The 15,958-nt window shown below is 35.9% G+C and overlaps 3 protein-coding genes and 1 long non-coding RNA gene across 10 annotated transcripts in view; 1 reads left to right on the forward strand and 3 right to left on the reverse strand.

Moving 5' to 3' along the window:
• Positions 1-89: 89 nt before the first annotated feature.
• LOC122333197 (cytochrome P450 3A40-like) lies at positions 90-5,545 on the reverse strand. Of its 2 annotated transcripts, none has more exons than XM_043230713.1 (13): positions 5,393-5,545; positions 4,425-4,518; positions 4,281-4,333; positions 3,209-3,308; positions 2,976-3,095; positions 2,694-2,779; positions 2,348-2,496; positions 2,132-2,256; positions 1,969-2,053; positions 1,739-1,899; positions 1,178-1,404; positions 619-781; positions 90-454 (listed from the first exon to the last, which is right to left on the reverse strand). In XM_043230713.1, the coding sequence occupies exons 1-13, from the start codon at positions 5,458-5,460 to the stop codon at positions 374-376; spliced, it is 1,512 nt and encodes a 503-aa protein (XP_043086648.1). In that variant the 5' UTR covers positions 5,461-5,545; the 3' UTR covers positions 90-373. The 2 variants fall into 2 exon arrangements, with proteins under 2 accessions (XP_043086648.1, XP_043086655.1); XM_043230720.1 differs by having other exon boundaries at positions 91-454; positions 4,281-4,358; positions 4,448-4,518; positions 5,393-5,462.
• A 14-nt stretch (positions 5,546-5,559) lies between these two features.
• LOC122333245 lies at positions 5,560-6,761 on the forward strand. Its single transcript, XR_006248599.1, has 2 exons — positions 5,560-5,657; positions 6,149-6,761. It is a non-coding gene; the product is annotated as an uncharacterized LOC122333245 (long non-coding RNA).
• On the reverse strand, positions 6,567-13,360 carry LOC122333178 (cytochrome P450 3A30-like). Of its 3 annotated transcripts, none has more exons than XM_043230692.1 (14): positions 13,247-13,360; positions 12,866-13,057; positions 12,542-12,635; positions 12,401-12,453; positions 10,003-10,102; positions 9,783-9,902; positions 9,423-9,508; positions 9,031-9,179; positions 8,791-8,915; positions 8,611-8,695; positions 8,366-8,526; positions 7,361-7,587; positions 7,026-7,188; positions 6,567-6,909 (listed from the first exon to the last, which is right to left on the reverse strand). In XM_043230692.1, exons 2-14 carry the CDS (start codon positions 12,931-12,933, stop codon positions 6,823-6,825), a joined length of 1,518 nt encoding a protein of 505 aa, XP_043086627.1. In that variant the 5' UTR covers positions 12,934-13,057; positions 13,247-13,360; the 3' UTR covers positions 6,567-6,822. The 3 variants fall into 3 exon arrangements, with proteins under 3 accessions (XP_043086627.1, XP_043086619.1, XP_043086635.1); XM_043230684.1 differs by having other exon boundaries at positions 12,866-13,115; positions 13,247-13,299; XM_043230700.1 differs by having other exon boundaries at positions 12,866-12,991; positions 13,247-13,264.
• An 871-nt stretch (positions 13,361-14,231) lies between these two features.
• Positions 14,232-15,958, reverse strand: part of sdk1a (sidekick cell adhesion molecule 1a) — a 245,019-nt gene continuing 243,292 nt past the window's right edge. For all 4 annotated transcript variants that reach the window (XM_043234647.1, XM_043234648.1, XM_043234645.1 and 1 more), the window contains one exon: positions 14,232-15,780. In XM_043234647.1, the coding sequence (XP_043090582.1) occupies positions 15,508-15,780 (273 nt within the window). In that variant the 3' untranslated portion in view covers positions 14,232-15,507. The remainder of the gene's footprint in view (positions 15,781-15,958) is intronic.

Consider the following 15,958-nt stretch of genomic DNA (forward strand, 5'->3'; position numbering starts at 1 on the left):
CATATAATTAAACATGCACAATATTGTGTCTTTTAATATATATATATATATATATATATATATATATATATATATATATATATATATATATATATATATATATATATTACATTTCAGTAAGCATCAAACAAATGGCAGAAAGTGAATGAACCAGGAAGAGTTCAAGGTCCATCAATCCTGAGCACCATAAATCATACAGTGACCTTTACAATGGCTCACTTAAAAATTAAATGTACATAAAATGACTCATCATCATGTACATTATGTAAATATTATAATGCGTTTCATTCTTCATGATTAAAATGATTTACCATCTTATTATTCATAATTATGTAATGAATAGATCTGTTTTGCATTGCATTATTGTTTTGCCTTATCTTTGCCTAGATCTTGGTATAAACTTCAGTGTGATGGGAACCTTCGGCTGAAAAGCAGCATTCATCTCTAGAGGGATCTGAGGGAAAAATATAGACAATAATTAACTCAAGACAAAATGCACAGTCTGCCTCACATATATACATATACATATATATATATATACATATACATATATATATATATATACACATATATATATATCGTATATCAATTCAAATTGATGACAGTCAGTGTACAAACCTGTGTCTCTTTACATGTTTCCAAACTGAAGTTCTGAAGCAGCTTCACCACAAGAAGCTTCATGATCATTAGGGCGAATCTCATTCCAATGCAATTTCGAGGCCCGAGTCCAAATGGCATGAAAGCATTCTGTTTTATCTCTGACTTGCTCTCTGGGCTGAACCTATAGTGACCCATCAGAAACACATTGAGTTTACATTCAATTAAATGGTCTAAACAAACTGTTCTAAATTCATTTTTTGTACAAATAAAATTTACTTTCAATGACTTCTGTGTACAAAACTGTGTAAAATCGTGTTTCATTTAGTAAGGTACTACAGTATAGAAGCATGATTCCTTACACTTATAATGCTGATTCATTGAGAAAAAAATAAACTAAAAAATAGTACAGCCAGCATAAATCTGGAACGTGGTTCTTTAAACGGTATAAAATCACATGCTGTAAGATGATCGTTTTTTGTGAGAAAAACTGAAGTGAGAAAAATTGTGGTTGAGAAAAAAAAATAGATAGATGCCAAAAAAAAGAGAGATGTCATGACTGTCAGATGATTGACATCACCTCTCTGGCCTGAACTCATGTGGAGACTCCCAGAGCTCTGGATCACGACACAAAACATATGTAGGAATTGCAACCAGAGTGTCCTTTGGTATGGTCACCCCATTGAGCTCCACGGTCTTCTTAGAGGATCTTTCTAAGCGTGGTGCAGTGGGAAGGAGACGCATTGATTCATTGATGGCCATTTCCAAATAATCCATTTTCATCAATGCATCGTACGTGATGGGAGTCTAACAAAAAAAAAAAAAAAAAAACAACAATACTAAAAAATTGTTCCCAGACCAAATCATGTATAAGGACATTGTTAAAATAGTCACATGTGACATCAATAGCTCAGCTGTAATTTTTTACAAAGCAGCAACAATACATTTTGCATACGTTTCTATGTAGGGTCAGAAAGTCAAAAACATCTTCATTTATATTCCGAAGATGAACTGAGGTCTTACTTTCATTTTTGGGTGAACTATGCATTTAAGTAAAATAACTGAAGCCTAAAATCCCAAACCGCCTTAACCTAGATTCTCTACACAAAAACTGCGAACAGACAGAAGACAGTGTGCTTACATCAAGAGGGAAGTTTGTGTCAATCTCCTCAACCAGCTTTTCCAGGCAGTCAGGATTAGTTACAAGATTATAGAGGAGGTAAGTGAGAGTGGTGCTTGTCGTCTCATAACCTCCGAGAATGAAAACGAGGGACTGGGACAGAATCTCGTGGTCTGTTAGTCCTATCAAGTTCACAAAAACAGCAATTAATGTATAAATTCAGTCTATATATTCCATACCGTCTCTCAGACCTTTTGCTGGTTGCTCTTCTGTGTCTTCAAAATGATCACCAGGTATTTGATTCTGAAGCATGAGCTGGAGAAAGTCTATCCGACCCTGATTAAAAACACAGATGCGTCAAAATCGTTGCGTGAGAGTGACATTAAAATAAAAGTGAAATAGTGACAAACATACTTTTGATTCCTTGCTGTGCTCATCCTTAATCTTTTTCAGGGCACTGTAGAAAAACTCCATAGACGACTTTGAAAAAAGAGTGACTCCCATTTTCTTCAGAATAATTGCAATAGACGGAAACAAAACTGAAATACAAAAATAAAAATTAATTTGATTTTAGTTTCTCTTTTCATAGTTTGTTCATTTTCCAGTATAAGTATACAAACAATAACATACGTATAAGCAGAAAGAGAGGATTGAACATATTAAACTGAATAAACTTCTTGACGTTGGTAACGAAAAGATCATCTGCGTTATTTATGGAGTCGATGTCGACGCTAAAAGAAGAGCTGGTGACCACATCCAAACTGTACGGACCCACAACTCTAGAATAGAGTAGAAAGATATATTAGATACAGTAAGTGATCATTTACACATCATTACATTGTCTTTATTAAGAAATTAAATTAATTTCAGGTGTGTTTTATTTGTAGACAGAAACAATCCTACATATTAAGTGAAGGTTATGCAATAAATGCTTTATTAAAGTTCTATACATATTGTTTAAGGATAGTTGTCGTACTCTTTCACTTTAACTGCCTGCTCATGGTCTCTCTTTTGCAGATTTTGAATGAAACGATCCGCATGCGTCACAGCTATGGGAAATATCTGAAACATATTTACAGACAAACGTTCGTTTACGCGTGTCAGCGCACAACAAGAATATAATGAAATGCATTGGGCTTTAACTCATTTCCACCTGAACCTCTAAACCACTGACTGAATTTGCTGTTCTGCAAAGAAGCAATATTGGGACTAGACTCCAATGCATGGCGCGGTTCATATTAAAAGGCCTTTACCGTACCTCTTTCAGTCGACCACTTGTGAAATACGGGGAGAGTGTACTACGCATTCTCTTCCATCTCTCATCTTGAACCATAATTATGCCATCAGCAAAGGGGCCAGCGAGACCTGTAGTTCTTTTCTGTACAAAATACAAAAACGATGATCTTTACTGGATTTTCAGCCTCTGTCTCTGATTTGCCATAATAACACTTTTTATTGCACAAAACTGTGTTTGTGTTTTGGTGAGCTTACCCTTCTGTTAATGAAGTTGGAATAACATTCTTTCACCATAATCGCTTTGATCATTTCCAGGTCAGTGACCATTAATATTGGGAGCCTTCCATCATAGATCCTGAGCAATGAAAGCAATATTGATCAGTTTACACTGATTCAGCCAAACACCACCCAACTGCTGTGATCCACTAATAAACTGCACTGTTTGAAAGTAAATACATTGCCCAGCAAATAAAATACATGCAGGTTACATACAGGTTAAAGGTCAGCAATGTGATTTTGTGTTATGATGGACTATCATAACTCTATTAAATATATGAGACAGCAGCCATTTAAATAAATGTTTTATTAACGTTCGCGAAGCATGCTATATTGTGAAATATTTAAATGATGCTTAAACATTTTACTCAACAGACAAACTAAAATATTACATAACATAGCTCTTACAATTTCACTGGTATGACCTATTTATTGTTAGGGAAAAACTATCATTCAAATAGATTAAACTACTTAATTTAGTGAGTATACCATGACTGACAACATATAATTTGATACTTTGCAGCAGACATTTTGTAAAATGGATTTTGAATGAAAATTGTCACTGGTGTTACCTATAAGCAAGGTCAGCATATCAGGTCTCTGGTGATTAATTGTGTCACCGGTGTTACTGTACGGTTCATTTCTTTCATGTTAAATAGATAAAATAGATTAAACAGATTTCATAATTTTTTTCTGTAACTCTGACTACATCTGCTAAAAAAATTGGAGAAACAATATTTCATAAATATTGCTAAAGGTAACACCAAAATAACCTTGAAATAATTGCACACACAAAAAGTTAAATTAATCCGTCCTTTATATGCATTCATAAAGCCAAAAAGTAACCTAATGTGGTCCGCGTTTAAATGTGTTTAAACATTTCTGTGAATGACCCATTTATATTCATATATCAAAGTAATAAATGTAAATTTACTCCATGAATGACATTTGGAATATATATATATATATATATATATATATATATATAGTATACTATTACCAATTTGATGTTTGATTTTTTAAACACAATAAATGTATGACTAAGACTCACCCCCAAACTTTTCCATATTTCTTAGCACACTCCATATCGAAATTGCACAAACCCTAAAATAGATTTGCACACAGACAACTAATCAGAGAGAGAGAGAGAGAGAGATTAAAATAGTGAATACTCTTTATATAATTAATGACTCACTTTAGTGTATGAGAGAAGTGTACCAAAGAAAGGCCAAGGCCTTGGTCCTGGGATTCCCAGTTTCTTAAAAAATCCATGCGGCCAAACACCATAACTACAGTGTGACAAACATCACAAATATAAGACTACACACAAATACTTACAATTATAATATACATTTAATAGAGACTGAGATTAGGGTGACCAGATTTTTTAAACCCTAAAACTGGGCCATAAAGCATGTTTTTATTGTTGTTTTTAACATGTAATTCACATTTTAAACCAATAATTGCAAATAATAATAATAATAATAATAATAATAATAACAACAACAACAACAACAACAACAGAAAACAGCAACTCGCGATTTTCCTCTTACGACGGAGTACGTGCAGTTGTCATGGCAATCACACACCTCTGTTATCGCACTGATTTCCTTTAAGATTAAAAGTATTTTGCATTTGAAGCAACTTCATACAATACCACAAACCAAGAAATACACGACTGTAGTAAATCTGACTACAAACAGACGATCAACTTAAAGTTTGGTTGGCTTTCGTTATCTTCTTTAATAGTCGGTCCTCCTCCTGAAATGGCGATCAATTATTATTAGTGCATCACTATCGAAAATCTTTTAAAGAAAATACTCAACGCTGTTTATATAAATCAGTTTATTTTCCGCAAAGATGCATAGCGTGTTGCAGTTCAGCTTTGAGTTAGCAGACTTTCTACATCGATGACTATCAGCAACACCAACTTTTGACGCTTCGGCGGCAGAGAAACAGCGTTCATTCTCTGCAAACGAAACCAAACGGATATTCAGCGTCAAAGAAACGGTCAGGGATCCTGAAACCGGGACATATTTACAATTTCAGCGTCTGTCTGCCCTTGCATCTGGCCAGCCTAATACACATAATAATCTGAAAGCTACAACACAGAGTAAGACTTAAACATGCTTGCGTTGACCTGTGAATAGCCTAAATACTCACGTAAACAGGAGAGTTAGGACCAGAACCACCAGGGTCCAGGTCACAGACAGAGATGGGAGATCGATCATTGTGAGTCAGCGGAGTCCTCATTAACGCCGCGGCGGGTTCGGCTTTATTAGTGTTCCGGAGGTGGGCGTGGCCTGCAGGTGTGCACCACGGCCAAATAGCGCCGGTCGACACTTTTGACGCTTCTGGCATATTCAGCACTATGCTCCACGAGACTTCAGTCGTTACTTTTTTTTGAAAACGACCAAAGACACCAAATGTAATTATGCACTTTCTAACCTAAACGGCTTGGTCTTAGAGTGCCGCTTCGCGCTTCGTAGTTGGATATCTTGCGACTCAAAACAAACCCATGCACACAGTAACATTTCTTTGTAACAGATTACAGAGACACCCTTCGGACAAAAAGAGAAGCAGAGTGCTGAGACAAAATAAACTGCTGAAACTGACTGCTAAACACTTTATGATTCAACTCTCTGGTGAATTGTAAGTATGTACAATGTAGAGGGAGCTGTATATTATTGGTTGTTTCAGCCGTCTGTTAATAACCTACCAATCACATGATGCATAGCTAGTGATGTAGGCGTTGCATAGTAGTAACCCTTTTAACAGTTATCAGCAAGATAAACAGCCTCGTATATCAGACAGAATAACCATATTTTCAACACCACGTATATAACAAATACTGTAGTCTAGATATAATGTATCAAATGCATTTTTTTAAATGAAGCAATGTGTCTATTTGTCACACAGGAGAATTGCCTAGCAGTTGTGTTGGAAGCTGTTTCTAATGTCCAGCTCTAGTTTACTGGGAAACAATTGAATACAAGAAGACCATGGTAGGTTGGTTCATTTTTTTAGGTGGCAAACTAGAAGAAACCGTATCACAAACCCTGTTATTGCATGAACACACACTCTATGTCGTACTTTATTATTTCTATATGAAATAATAAAAAAAATCTTTAAGATAAATCAATAGACTTGTAAGCGAAGATTATTTACTAATTTTCTAAAATGTTTTATTATTGTTTTAAAATATCAGAAAGAGCTTATACGTCTTGATTTTATTAAGTTATTACATTGTAAAACAGTCAGATATTAATATAGTAACATGGCAGTTTATTTATTTTTTATAGTTATCAGAGGAGAAAAAACATGTCGTCCACCTTAATCTTGTTAAACCATTTTAGTGTATTTTTACATTTGACATAGCACATGACACAAAGTGAATAAATCAGGAATAGCTCAGGGTCCAGTAAATATCACAACCATCCATCCAAAACCAAACAATCAAGACCAATTCAAAAATACAGTGTAAAAATGTAATATAAAAAAAAATATTTAGGTAATTATTTTTTTTTTTTTTACAACAAATATAATTTGTATAATATAGTCTGCATAATTATATGAAATTATCTGCATTTTAATTATTCTTTTGCCTTGTGAGATCTTGGTATAAACTTCAGTGTGATGGGAACCTTTGGCTGAAACATAGCATTCAGCTGTAAAGGAATCTGAAAACAGGAGAAAATAAAGAATATGCATTAATAACTTTTCGTTTAATTAAGAGGCGAAACATAGTCAGCTTCACGTAACTAATGTATGCATTCTAAAGACATTTTCTACAAACCTGTGTCTCTTTACATGTTTCCAAACTGAAGTTCTGAAGCAGCTTCACCACAAGAAGCTTCATGATCATTAGGGCGAATCTCATTCCAATGCAATTTCGAGGCCCGAGTCCAAAAGGCATGAAAATATACTGGTTAATCTCTGACTTACTTTCTGGGTTGAACCTGTAAAAAAATATCACAGATATAGAGGTTTAGCGATTTTTGTTTCAATTAATCTTCTTAAACTATTTAATTTATATGCTCTATAGTATGAAAGAAAAACCGAAGTGAGAAGACCGAAAGTGGTTGTGCAGGAAATGCTTAGAAAGCATCGGTGTCAGATGATTGACATCACCTCTCTGGCCTGAACTCATTTGGAGACTCCCAGAGCTCTGGATCACGACACAAAACATATGTAGGAATTGCAACCAGAGTGTCCTTTGGTATGGTCACCCCATTGAGCTCCACGGTCTTCTTGCAGACCCTTTCTAAGCGTGGTGCAGTGGGAAGGAGACGCATTGATTCATTGATGGCCATTTCCAAATAATCCATTTTCATCAATGCATCGTACGTGATGGGAGTCTAAATAAACAAACAAAAAACATAGCCAATGCATATTTCAGCTTTGTTTTAAAACCAATTCCAGTTCATTAATTAAAACAACTGAACATTAAACTTTAAGGAATAATCCCCAAAAAGAACATCTACTGAGGACAACATAGATGATTTAGTTTCTTCATCAGAACAGATTTTGAGAAAATTTGAGTTTCTTTCAAATGATAGTCCAAACAGCTGATATAAAACGTCACAAGAATCCACAACTAATCCACTCCAGTCTCTCACTTTTATGAAGTCAAAAGCGACGTTAACATACACAGCCACCATTGAACTTTAAACCAATACCTCAATGGTTGAAATATTCCATAATAGCACTTCCTCCAGTAAAATTATTCATCCCCTGTTGTTCTCTCACATCTAAATCCAACCAGCATATTTCATTTAAAAGGGTTTTCTCTTGTAAATGGTGCTTTATCTGTGCATAACTATCATCTAACTCAGATGAGACACTGCAAAATATTGTTGATGTATATTAGCTGGAAGCAACAGTTTGAATTAAAAATGCCTTCATCGTGGACTTGTTTCTTACAAACGCACAACTTTTTACTTCACTAGATACAGTTGATGAACTGGAGTCATGTGTATTACTTGTGGATCATCGTGCCTGTTTGGACTCTCTCTCTGACGGCACCCATTCACCGCGGAGGATCTATTGGTGAGCAAGCCATTTAATGCTGAATTTCTCCAAAATTCCTTTAAGCTTGATTGTCTACACAAAAGAGCAGAAACTGCGGTTTCTCACATCAAGAGGGAAGTTTGTGTCAATCTCCTCAACCAGCTTTTCCAGGCAGTCAGGATTAGTTACAAGATTATAGAGGAGGTAAGTGAGAGTGGTGCTTGTCGTCTCATAACCTCCGAAAATGAAAATGAAGGACTGGGACAGAATCTCGTGGTCTGTTAGTCCTATCAAAAACAGCATATTTGAAAACGAGGCACATTGTAAATGAAATAGTCTATAATATGTAAATTCTGTACTGTCTCTCAAACCTTTTGCTGGTTGCTCTTCTGTGTCTTCGAATTTTTTATCAGGTATTTGATTCTGGATCATGAGTTTGAGAAAGTCTACTCGATCCTGAATTAAAAAACACAAAGTCATTTCTGATTCTTTGAAGTAATGGCCTTAACACGTTTTTGGGCATGCATAAGCTTTAGAGCAAAATAGCGTACATTTGATTCCTTGCTGTGCTCATCCTTAATCTTTCTCAGGACGCTATAGAAAAACTCCATAGATGACTTTGAAAAAAGACTTATGCCCATTTTCCCCAAAATATTTGCAAGGAAGGGAAATAAAGCTGAAATAATACAAAAAGAAATTCAGATATGAAAACAGTATTCGTGTATTCGCGCAAATTAAAAGCTGTGAAACTAATGTATAAGTAATGTTTTTAAAAGATAAAAATGACTTACCTAAAATCAGAAAGAGAGGACTGAATAAACTGAAGTTTAAAAACTTTTTGATGTTAGCAACGAAAGGATCATCTGCATTGTTTATGGAGTCCATGTCGATGCTAAAGGAAGAGCTGGTGACCACATCCAAACTGTACGGAGCCACAACTCTAGAATAAAAGAGTATGTGAGTAAAATGCTTCTCATTAGATTATAGTGATCATTTTCATATCATTACTTTCTATCAAAGTCAATGCGATCTACATAATTTTCATAATATAATTAATTCATAAATTAAAAGAATGCTATGTTGTTTTATACATCACAATCAACCGCAGTAAATACATTAGTTTATGATTGTACACAAGTTCATGACTGACTACGAGTGCCTTAAAGACAGGTGCCACACGTACTCTTTCACTTTAACTGGCTGCTCGTTGTCTTTCTTTTGCATATTTTTAATAAATCGATCTGCATGTGTCACAGCTATGGGAAATATCTGAAACATTTAGAAATGTGTGTTAGTTACGTAAGTGTCAGAGAGCAACAAGCAAAGCATAAATGAATATAAAACTAAATATTACACAAAAGTATGCAATACCATTTTTTTTTGTGACAAAAACATCTGCATTAAAGTGTAACTAAATTTGTTTCATATCTTTTTAACAACTTTATAACAACATATTTCGTCATTCAAAAGAAACAAGAAAGTCATTCATATTTTAAACAGCACATGTTTTGGTGAACCACGGCTTCAGTGGCCTTTTACGTACCTCTTTCAGTCGACCACTTGTGAAATATGGAGAGAGTGAACTGCGTATTCTCTTCCATCTCTCATCTTTAACTATAGTTATGCCATCAGCAAAGGGGCCAGCGAGACCTGCATTTGTTTCCTGCACAAATTACAAAATGACGATGTGTACTGGGGTGTAAAGAAGTCCTCAGCTTCATGCCATTATTACACTTTTTGTACAACTTTGAAGGTGAGCGTACCCTTCTGTTAGTGAAGGTAGAATAACATTCTTTCACCATAATCGCTTTGATCATTTCCAGGTCAGCGACCATTAATATTGGGAGCCTTCCATCATAGATCCTGAGCAATGAAAGCAATATTGATCAGTTCGAAATCACGGTGATTCAGTCAAATACCTACACTACCATTTAAAAGAACATATTTTAAAAAGTATAATTCCACTTGCATTAAACAGATCAAACTTGACATTAAATACATGTATAATGTTACAAAACATTTCTGCATTGAATAAACAGTGTTCTTTCGAGTAAAGAATCTTGACAAATTTAACAAATATTCAGCACAACAACGGTTTCAACTTTGTCCTCACTTGTAAGCGGTTAAATCACTAAATATACATGCAACATTGTCACATGATTGTCACATGTTATTCAAAAAACATGACCAAGATAGCAATAATTGCATTTTAAAACATTACCATATAAAGCAGGCAAATAAACTATGTGACAACGCCCAATTTTTTTTAAAACTGAGATTTATACATCTTCTGAAAACTGAATAAATAAGCTTTTACACAATTTAAGGTTCGATAGGACCAACAACAAAAATATATATATCATATTTAGAAGGGCAATGCATATTAATAATCAAAAATATATTGATATATTTACAGTAAGAAATTTACAAAAGATCTTCTTGGAACATTATATTTACTTAAAATCCTAGTGATTTTTGGCATAAAGTAATTTTGACCCATATAATACAGGTGCTGGTCATATAATTAGAATATCATCAAAAAGTTGATTTATTTCACTAATTCCATTCAAAAAGTGAAACTTCTATATTATATTCATTCATTACACACAGACCGATATAATTATTTATAATTCTTTTTGAATTTGATGATTATAACAAATTCAGGATCTCAGAAAATCTGAATATTGTGAAAAGGTTCAATATTGAAGACACCTGGTGCAACAATTAGCTAATTAACTCAAAACACCTGCAAAGGCCTTTAAATGGTCTCTCAGTCTAGTTCTGTAGGCTACACAACCATGGGGAAGACTGCTGGCTTGACAGTTGTCCAAAAGATGACCGTTGACACCTTGCGAAAAGCAAGCAAGAAACAAAAGGTCATCGCAAAAAAGGCTTGCTGTTCACAGAGCTTTGTGTCCAAGCATGTTAATAGAGAGGCGAAGGGAAGGAAAAGATGTGGTAGAAAAAAAGTGTACAAGAAATAAGGATAACCGCACCTTGGAAAGGACTGTACAACAAAACCCCACAAAGAGTGGACTGCAGCTGGAGTCAGTGCTTCAAGAAGCACCAAGCACAGACGTATCGAAGACATGGGTTTTAGTTGTCGTATTGCTTGTGTCAAGACACTCTTGAACAACAGACAGCATCAGAAGTGACTCGCTTAGGCTTAAATCAGGGTCCCAGAGTCTGGAAGAAGAGCGGAGAGGCACAGGATCCACGTTGTTTGAGGTCCAGTGTAAAGTTTCCACAGTCAGTGATGGTTTGGGGTGCCATGTCATCTGCTGGTGATGGTCCACCGTTTTCTGAGGTCCAAGGTCTACGCAGCCGTATGCCAGGAGGTTTTGGAGCACTTCATGCTTCCTGTGGCTGACCAACTTTATGAAGATGTAGATTTTATTTTCCAACAGGACTTGGTACCTGCACACAGTCCCAAAGCTACCAGTTCCTGGTAGAAGGACCATGGTATCCCTGTTCTTCATTGCCCAGCAAACTCATAACATAACACCTGAGCATCACCCCAGACTGATTGACTCTACGCCAAGTCACATTGCTGCAGTCATTGAGCCCCAAATAAGTATTAAATGCTTTACATGTTCATACTTTTCAGTTGGCCAAGATTCAAAAATCCTTTCTTTGTATTGGTCTTAAATAATTCAGATTTTCTGAGATACTGAATTTGGGATTTTTATTAGTTGCCGGTTATAATCATCAAAGTGAAAAGAAATAAACATTTGAAATATCAGCCTGTGTGTAACTAATGAACAATGATATACAAGTTTGACTTTTTGACTGGAATTAGTGCAATAAATCAACTTTTTGATGATATTATAATTACATGACCAGCACCTGTATATTGTTGGCTATTACTACAAATATACATGCAATCCTGGTTTTGTGGTCCAGGGTCACACTCAATATTTCACAATATTCCTTTTTTTAATGTAAAAACAAATGTATCCACGGTGAGCATAAAAGAATTCAATAAAATAATGTAAAATAACATGGAAATAAGAACCTCAGATTTTGAAAGATCTGTTGTGATCCACTAATAAAACGCCCAGTTTCTTTTTAATACATAATTTAACCATTAGAGCTTTACTGACAATAAAACTGACTTAAGCATAACATCATATTTAATGTAAATGTACGATTAAGACTCACCCCCAAACTTTTCCATACTTCTTTGCACACTCCATATCAAAATTGAAAAAACCCTAAAACACATTTGCACACAGACATAAAAAAAAGCTAAAAAGCACTGCCCTATACTATTCTACAGGAGCTACATAATTAATGACTCACTTTAGTGTATGAGAGAAATGTTCCAAAGAAAGGCCAAGGCCTTGGTCCTGGGATTCCCAGTTTCTTAAAAAATCCATGCGGCCAAACACCATAACTACAGTGGGTTCGATAACACAGATATTAGACTGCATAACCACATGAAATATAGATGTTATGAACTGTACAGCGTGATGAAGAACACAATATACGCAACGCTATACATTACTAACTAAAAATGTGATAAAATGCAGCTGAAGCTGCTGAATTAAACGTTTTAACAACATAACGCAACACAATACTGCATAGCCTAATGATTTTTTCTTTAACCTGTTGTTTAGTACTCACATATAGAAAAGTGTTAGGAGCAGAAGCACCAGGCTCCAGGTGACGGACAGAGATGGGAGATCGATCATTGTAAGTCAGCTGTCAGTCTAGCGCTGTATTCTGTTGAAGTCCTACTGCTCGACGATGCTGTCGGTGTATTTAACTTCCATCAAACGGCGCATGAACCGGAAAGGGGCGTGGTTTACAGGTTGGCTGGACGACCAAATAAGGCAAAATGCCACATTTTTACGTGTCGAGTTATCGGCGTTAACTGCGGTAACTAGCAGAGGTTACGTAAGTCTTATGTCGTTGTTGGGTAACATATATAAAATCGACGAAAGGCACAAACAACAGAAACCATGTCCTAAATGTCTAATAAAGTAGCACATCGATTTTACTCACCTTAGAAGACAGCAAAGCCCCGCGTCTTTCTAAAACACACTTCCTCTGTGTTCTGTTGCACAATAACATTAGGGACGTCCTTTCATTGTATTTTAACAGTTCTTGGTGACGCCCTCTGGACAAAAGGGAACTGAGTTCAGTCATATATATATATATATATATATATATATATATATATATATATATATATATATATATATATATATATATATATTCTAGTAAAATGGCAAACATGGCAAAAGTTTAAGTTTTTAGTATGGATGCGTAATACTGAATCTTGCAGTGTCTTCAGATATAAATGTGTTGCTGATCAGATAATCTTTTTTTTTTTTTTTAGCTTAATGTATTTAATTATTAAAAAGGTAATTAATTATTGATGCTAGCTTTTTTCAGCTGGGGTGTCTAGTAACATCATATTATATATATATATATATATATATATATATATATATATATATATATATATATATATATATATATTGAATATTATAATTGATCATATTTTTAAAAAGCTTGTTGGGTGAACACAAAACCACATTAGCTTACATTGGACCAGAGACAATTATTTAAAGAATGCAGATTTAAACTGAAAAGATGAACAGCGATTTTAAGATAACAATGTAGCTCATGCAGGCCAGGTCAGTCAAAGTTGTCATTTTTACACTGATGATGATTATTTTGCACAACATTTATTGCTGTTTCGCCTTCTTACCTTATCTGCTCCAGTTTGTGCTTTAAAAGGTCATTATATGTTTGATATACTTGACCATTTTCCTTCATTCAAATTGTTGCAACTTCAAAGAAAAAAACTGTCTGTAGATTCGCCAACATTCAGGACAGAGATACAAAATACAGTCTATTCTGTGAGTGATGATTTGACTAAATGGTTTCCCAAATCTGTGTCTTTCTGTCATGATTTGATGTGCATGTTGACGTATTATCAATATGAAATTGTGGTTGGAGCAATTTAAGTAAACAACAAACATTTAATTTATCATAAAAAAATCTTTACTTCATGAACGTCCATGACATACACTTGTGCTAAAACAGTTGGTGGGATTGAAACAAACATTTCCATAACGGTACACTCTTGTTTGATTACTGTACTTTTTGTGTTGGCATTTTCAAGAACTGCAAAAATTCATACTTTTTGTGAAAGAACAACGGAACTACTGTACGCCACTTCTGAAGAACACTACAGTGAACAACAAAATTCATACAAATTAATTCTAAAATCGCACTGTAAAATTACACTTTTTACAAGCCGGTATAAAAGCAAATATTCAATCAAAAGAAGGAAACTGAAATATTTATGGCTCAAAAGTGCAGAACATATGTGCAAAGCAACCGCATACCGATCTCCTCACATACAATTCATACAATCGTTCATTAAATAATTTCAAGTGAGTGTTTGCAGTTCCTAAGCGAGGCCGAACAGACAGGAACGAAACGAGAAGAGTAAAAGCCAAAAATTAAAAATGTAAAAAAAAAAAAAAAAAAAAAGCTGACTTTGTTGATATGTGTGAGAATGAGCGATGGCACGAATCACAACACATCTGGCACTGTCTCACCGTCTGATTACACAGAGGCAGGGAACCAGAGCTGTCTGGCTTCTTCTAACAGCCTCCGTAGGTTTTCTTGCTGGTGAGTCTATAGAGAATATACTGAAAACAACCGTGCTTCATTATCCAGGCCGCGAGAACGCGAATCAAATCCATTAGAGAAGATTTACATTTCATGACCTTTACGATCTCGAGTGCAACATGTATATATAGCGACACTGACAGTGAGATGAGATTATTCAGACAAGAGTATACAGTAATTACAGCGTGTTTTTCACTTAGCTTTTTCCTTAAGTTCTTTTCAATGTGGCAAGGGCAGGAATGTAAAGTGTGAATATGTGCCGGGAATGTCTCGTCACAGGAGTTTTCTGTTGTCCTGCTCATTAAAACCACAGACATTTACGCATCTTTCACAACCGAGGCTGCAAACGGCGGGGGGGATGGGGACACGTACATTAACAGTAACTCTGATTAGTCTTCGGCATCGGCGTATAAAAATCTTTTTTTTTTTCTCCCCTTCTCTTAATGATGATCTCGATCACTAAGCGAGTACATTCAGGATCCAGCAACTCGATGAGCAGTCAGTCACATGTGATGTCTCTTGTAGTGCTCGTGGTGATAGTACTGTGCGAAACCAGAGAAGTTCCTCTGCAACTATGTTGTCCGAGACGCAAAGAGGGGTCCGGGTCCTCTCGTGTGTCACACGAACGAGGAGAAGCCTGTGACGGGAGTCCGTGAGCCTGGCGCGGGCTGGCCTGCGGGGGTGTAGACCCCGCCGACGCTGTGCTGTGTGACCACTGTCTGATAGTAGGACTCCGTGTCCCCGCTGGCACATTCGTCGTAGGAACAGGCCAGCGTCTGCTTCAGCCCCTTCTGCTGCCGCTTCCACGAGTTGAAGTACGACGGGTCGCTCATGTAGTGATTCACGAACGAGTGTTTGATCGGCTCCTCCTCGCACTCGCTGTCTGTGGCCTGACGGTGGAAATATGAGAGGGGAAATCACACACTTGGAAGATTCGTGTTTGCCATATCTTGTATGCAAGCGATAATGGAAAGACAGCTGGTCAAAGAAAACCCCAGCTGAGTGTTCGCTAAGACTTAATGTTTCTGTGCCGGACAAGCAATGCTGCTCTCGCGTCACACACGTTCT

The sequence above is a fragment of the Puntigrus tetrazona genome, chromosome 3, assembly GCF_018831695.1.
Source record: "Puntigrus tetrazona isolate hp1 chromosome 3, ASM1883169v1, whole genome shotgun sequence".
In the NCBI taxonomy this organism is placed as follows: Eukaryota; Metazoa; Chordata; class Actinopteri; order Cypriniformes; family Cyprinidae; genus Puntigrus; species Puntigrus tetrazona.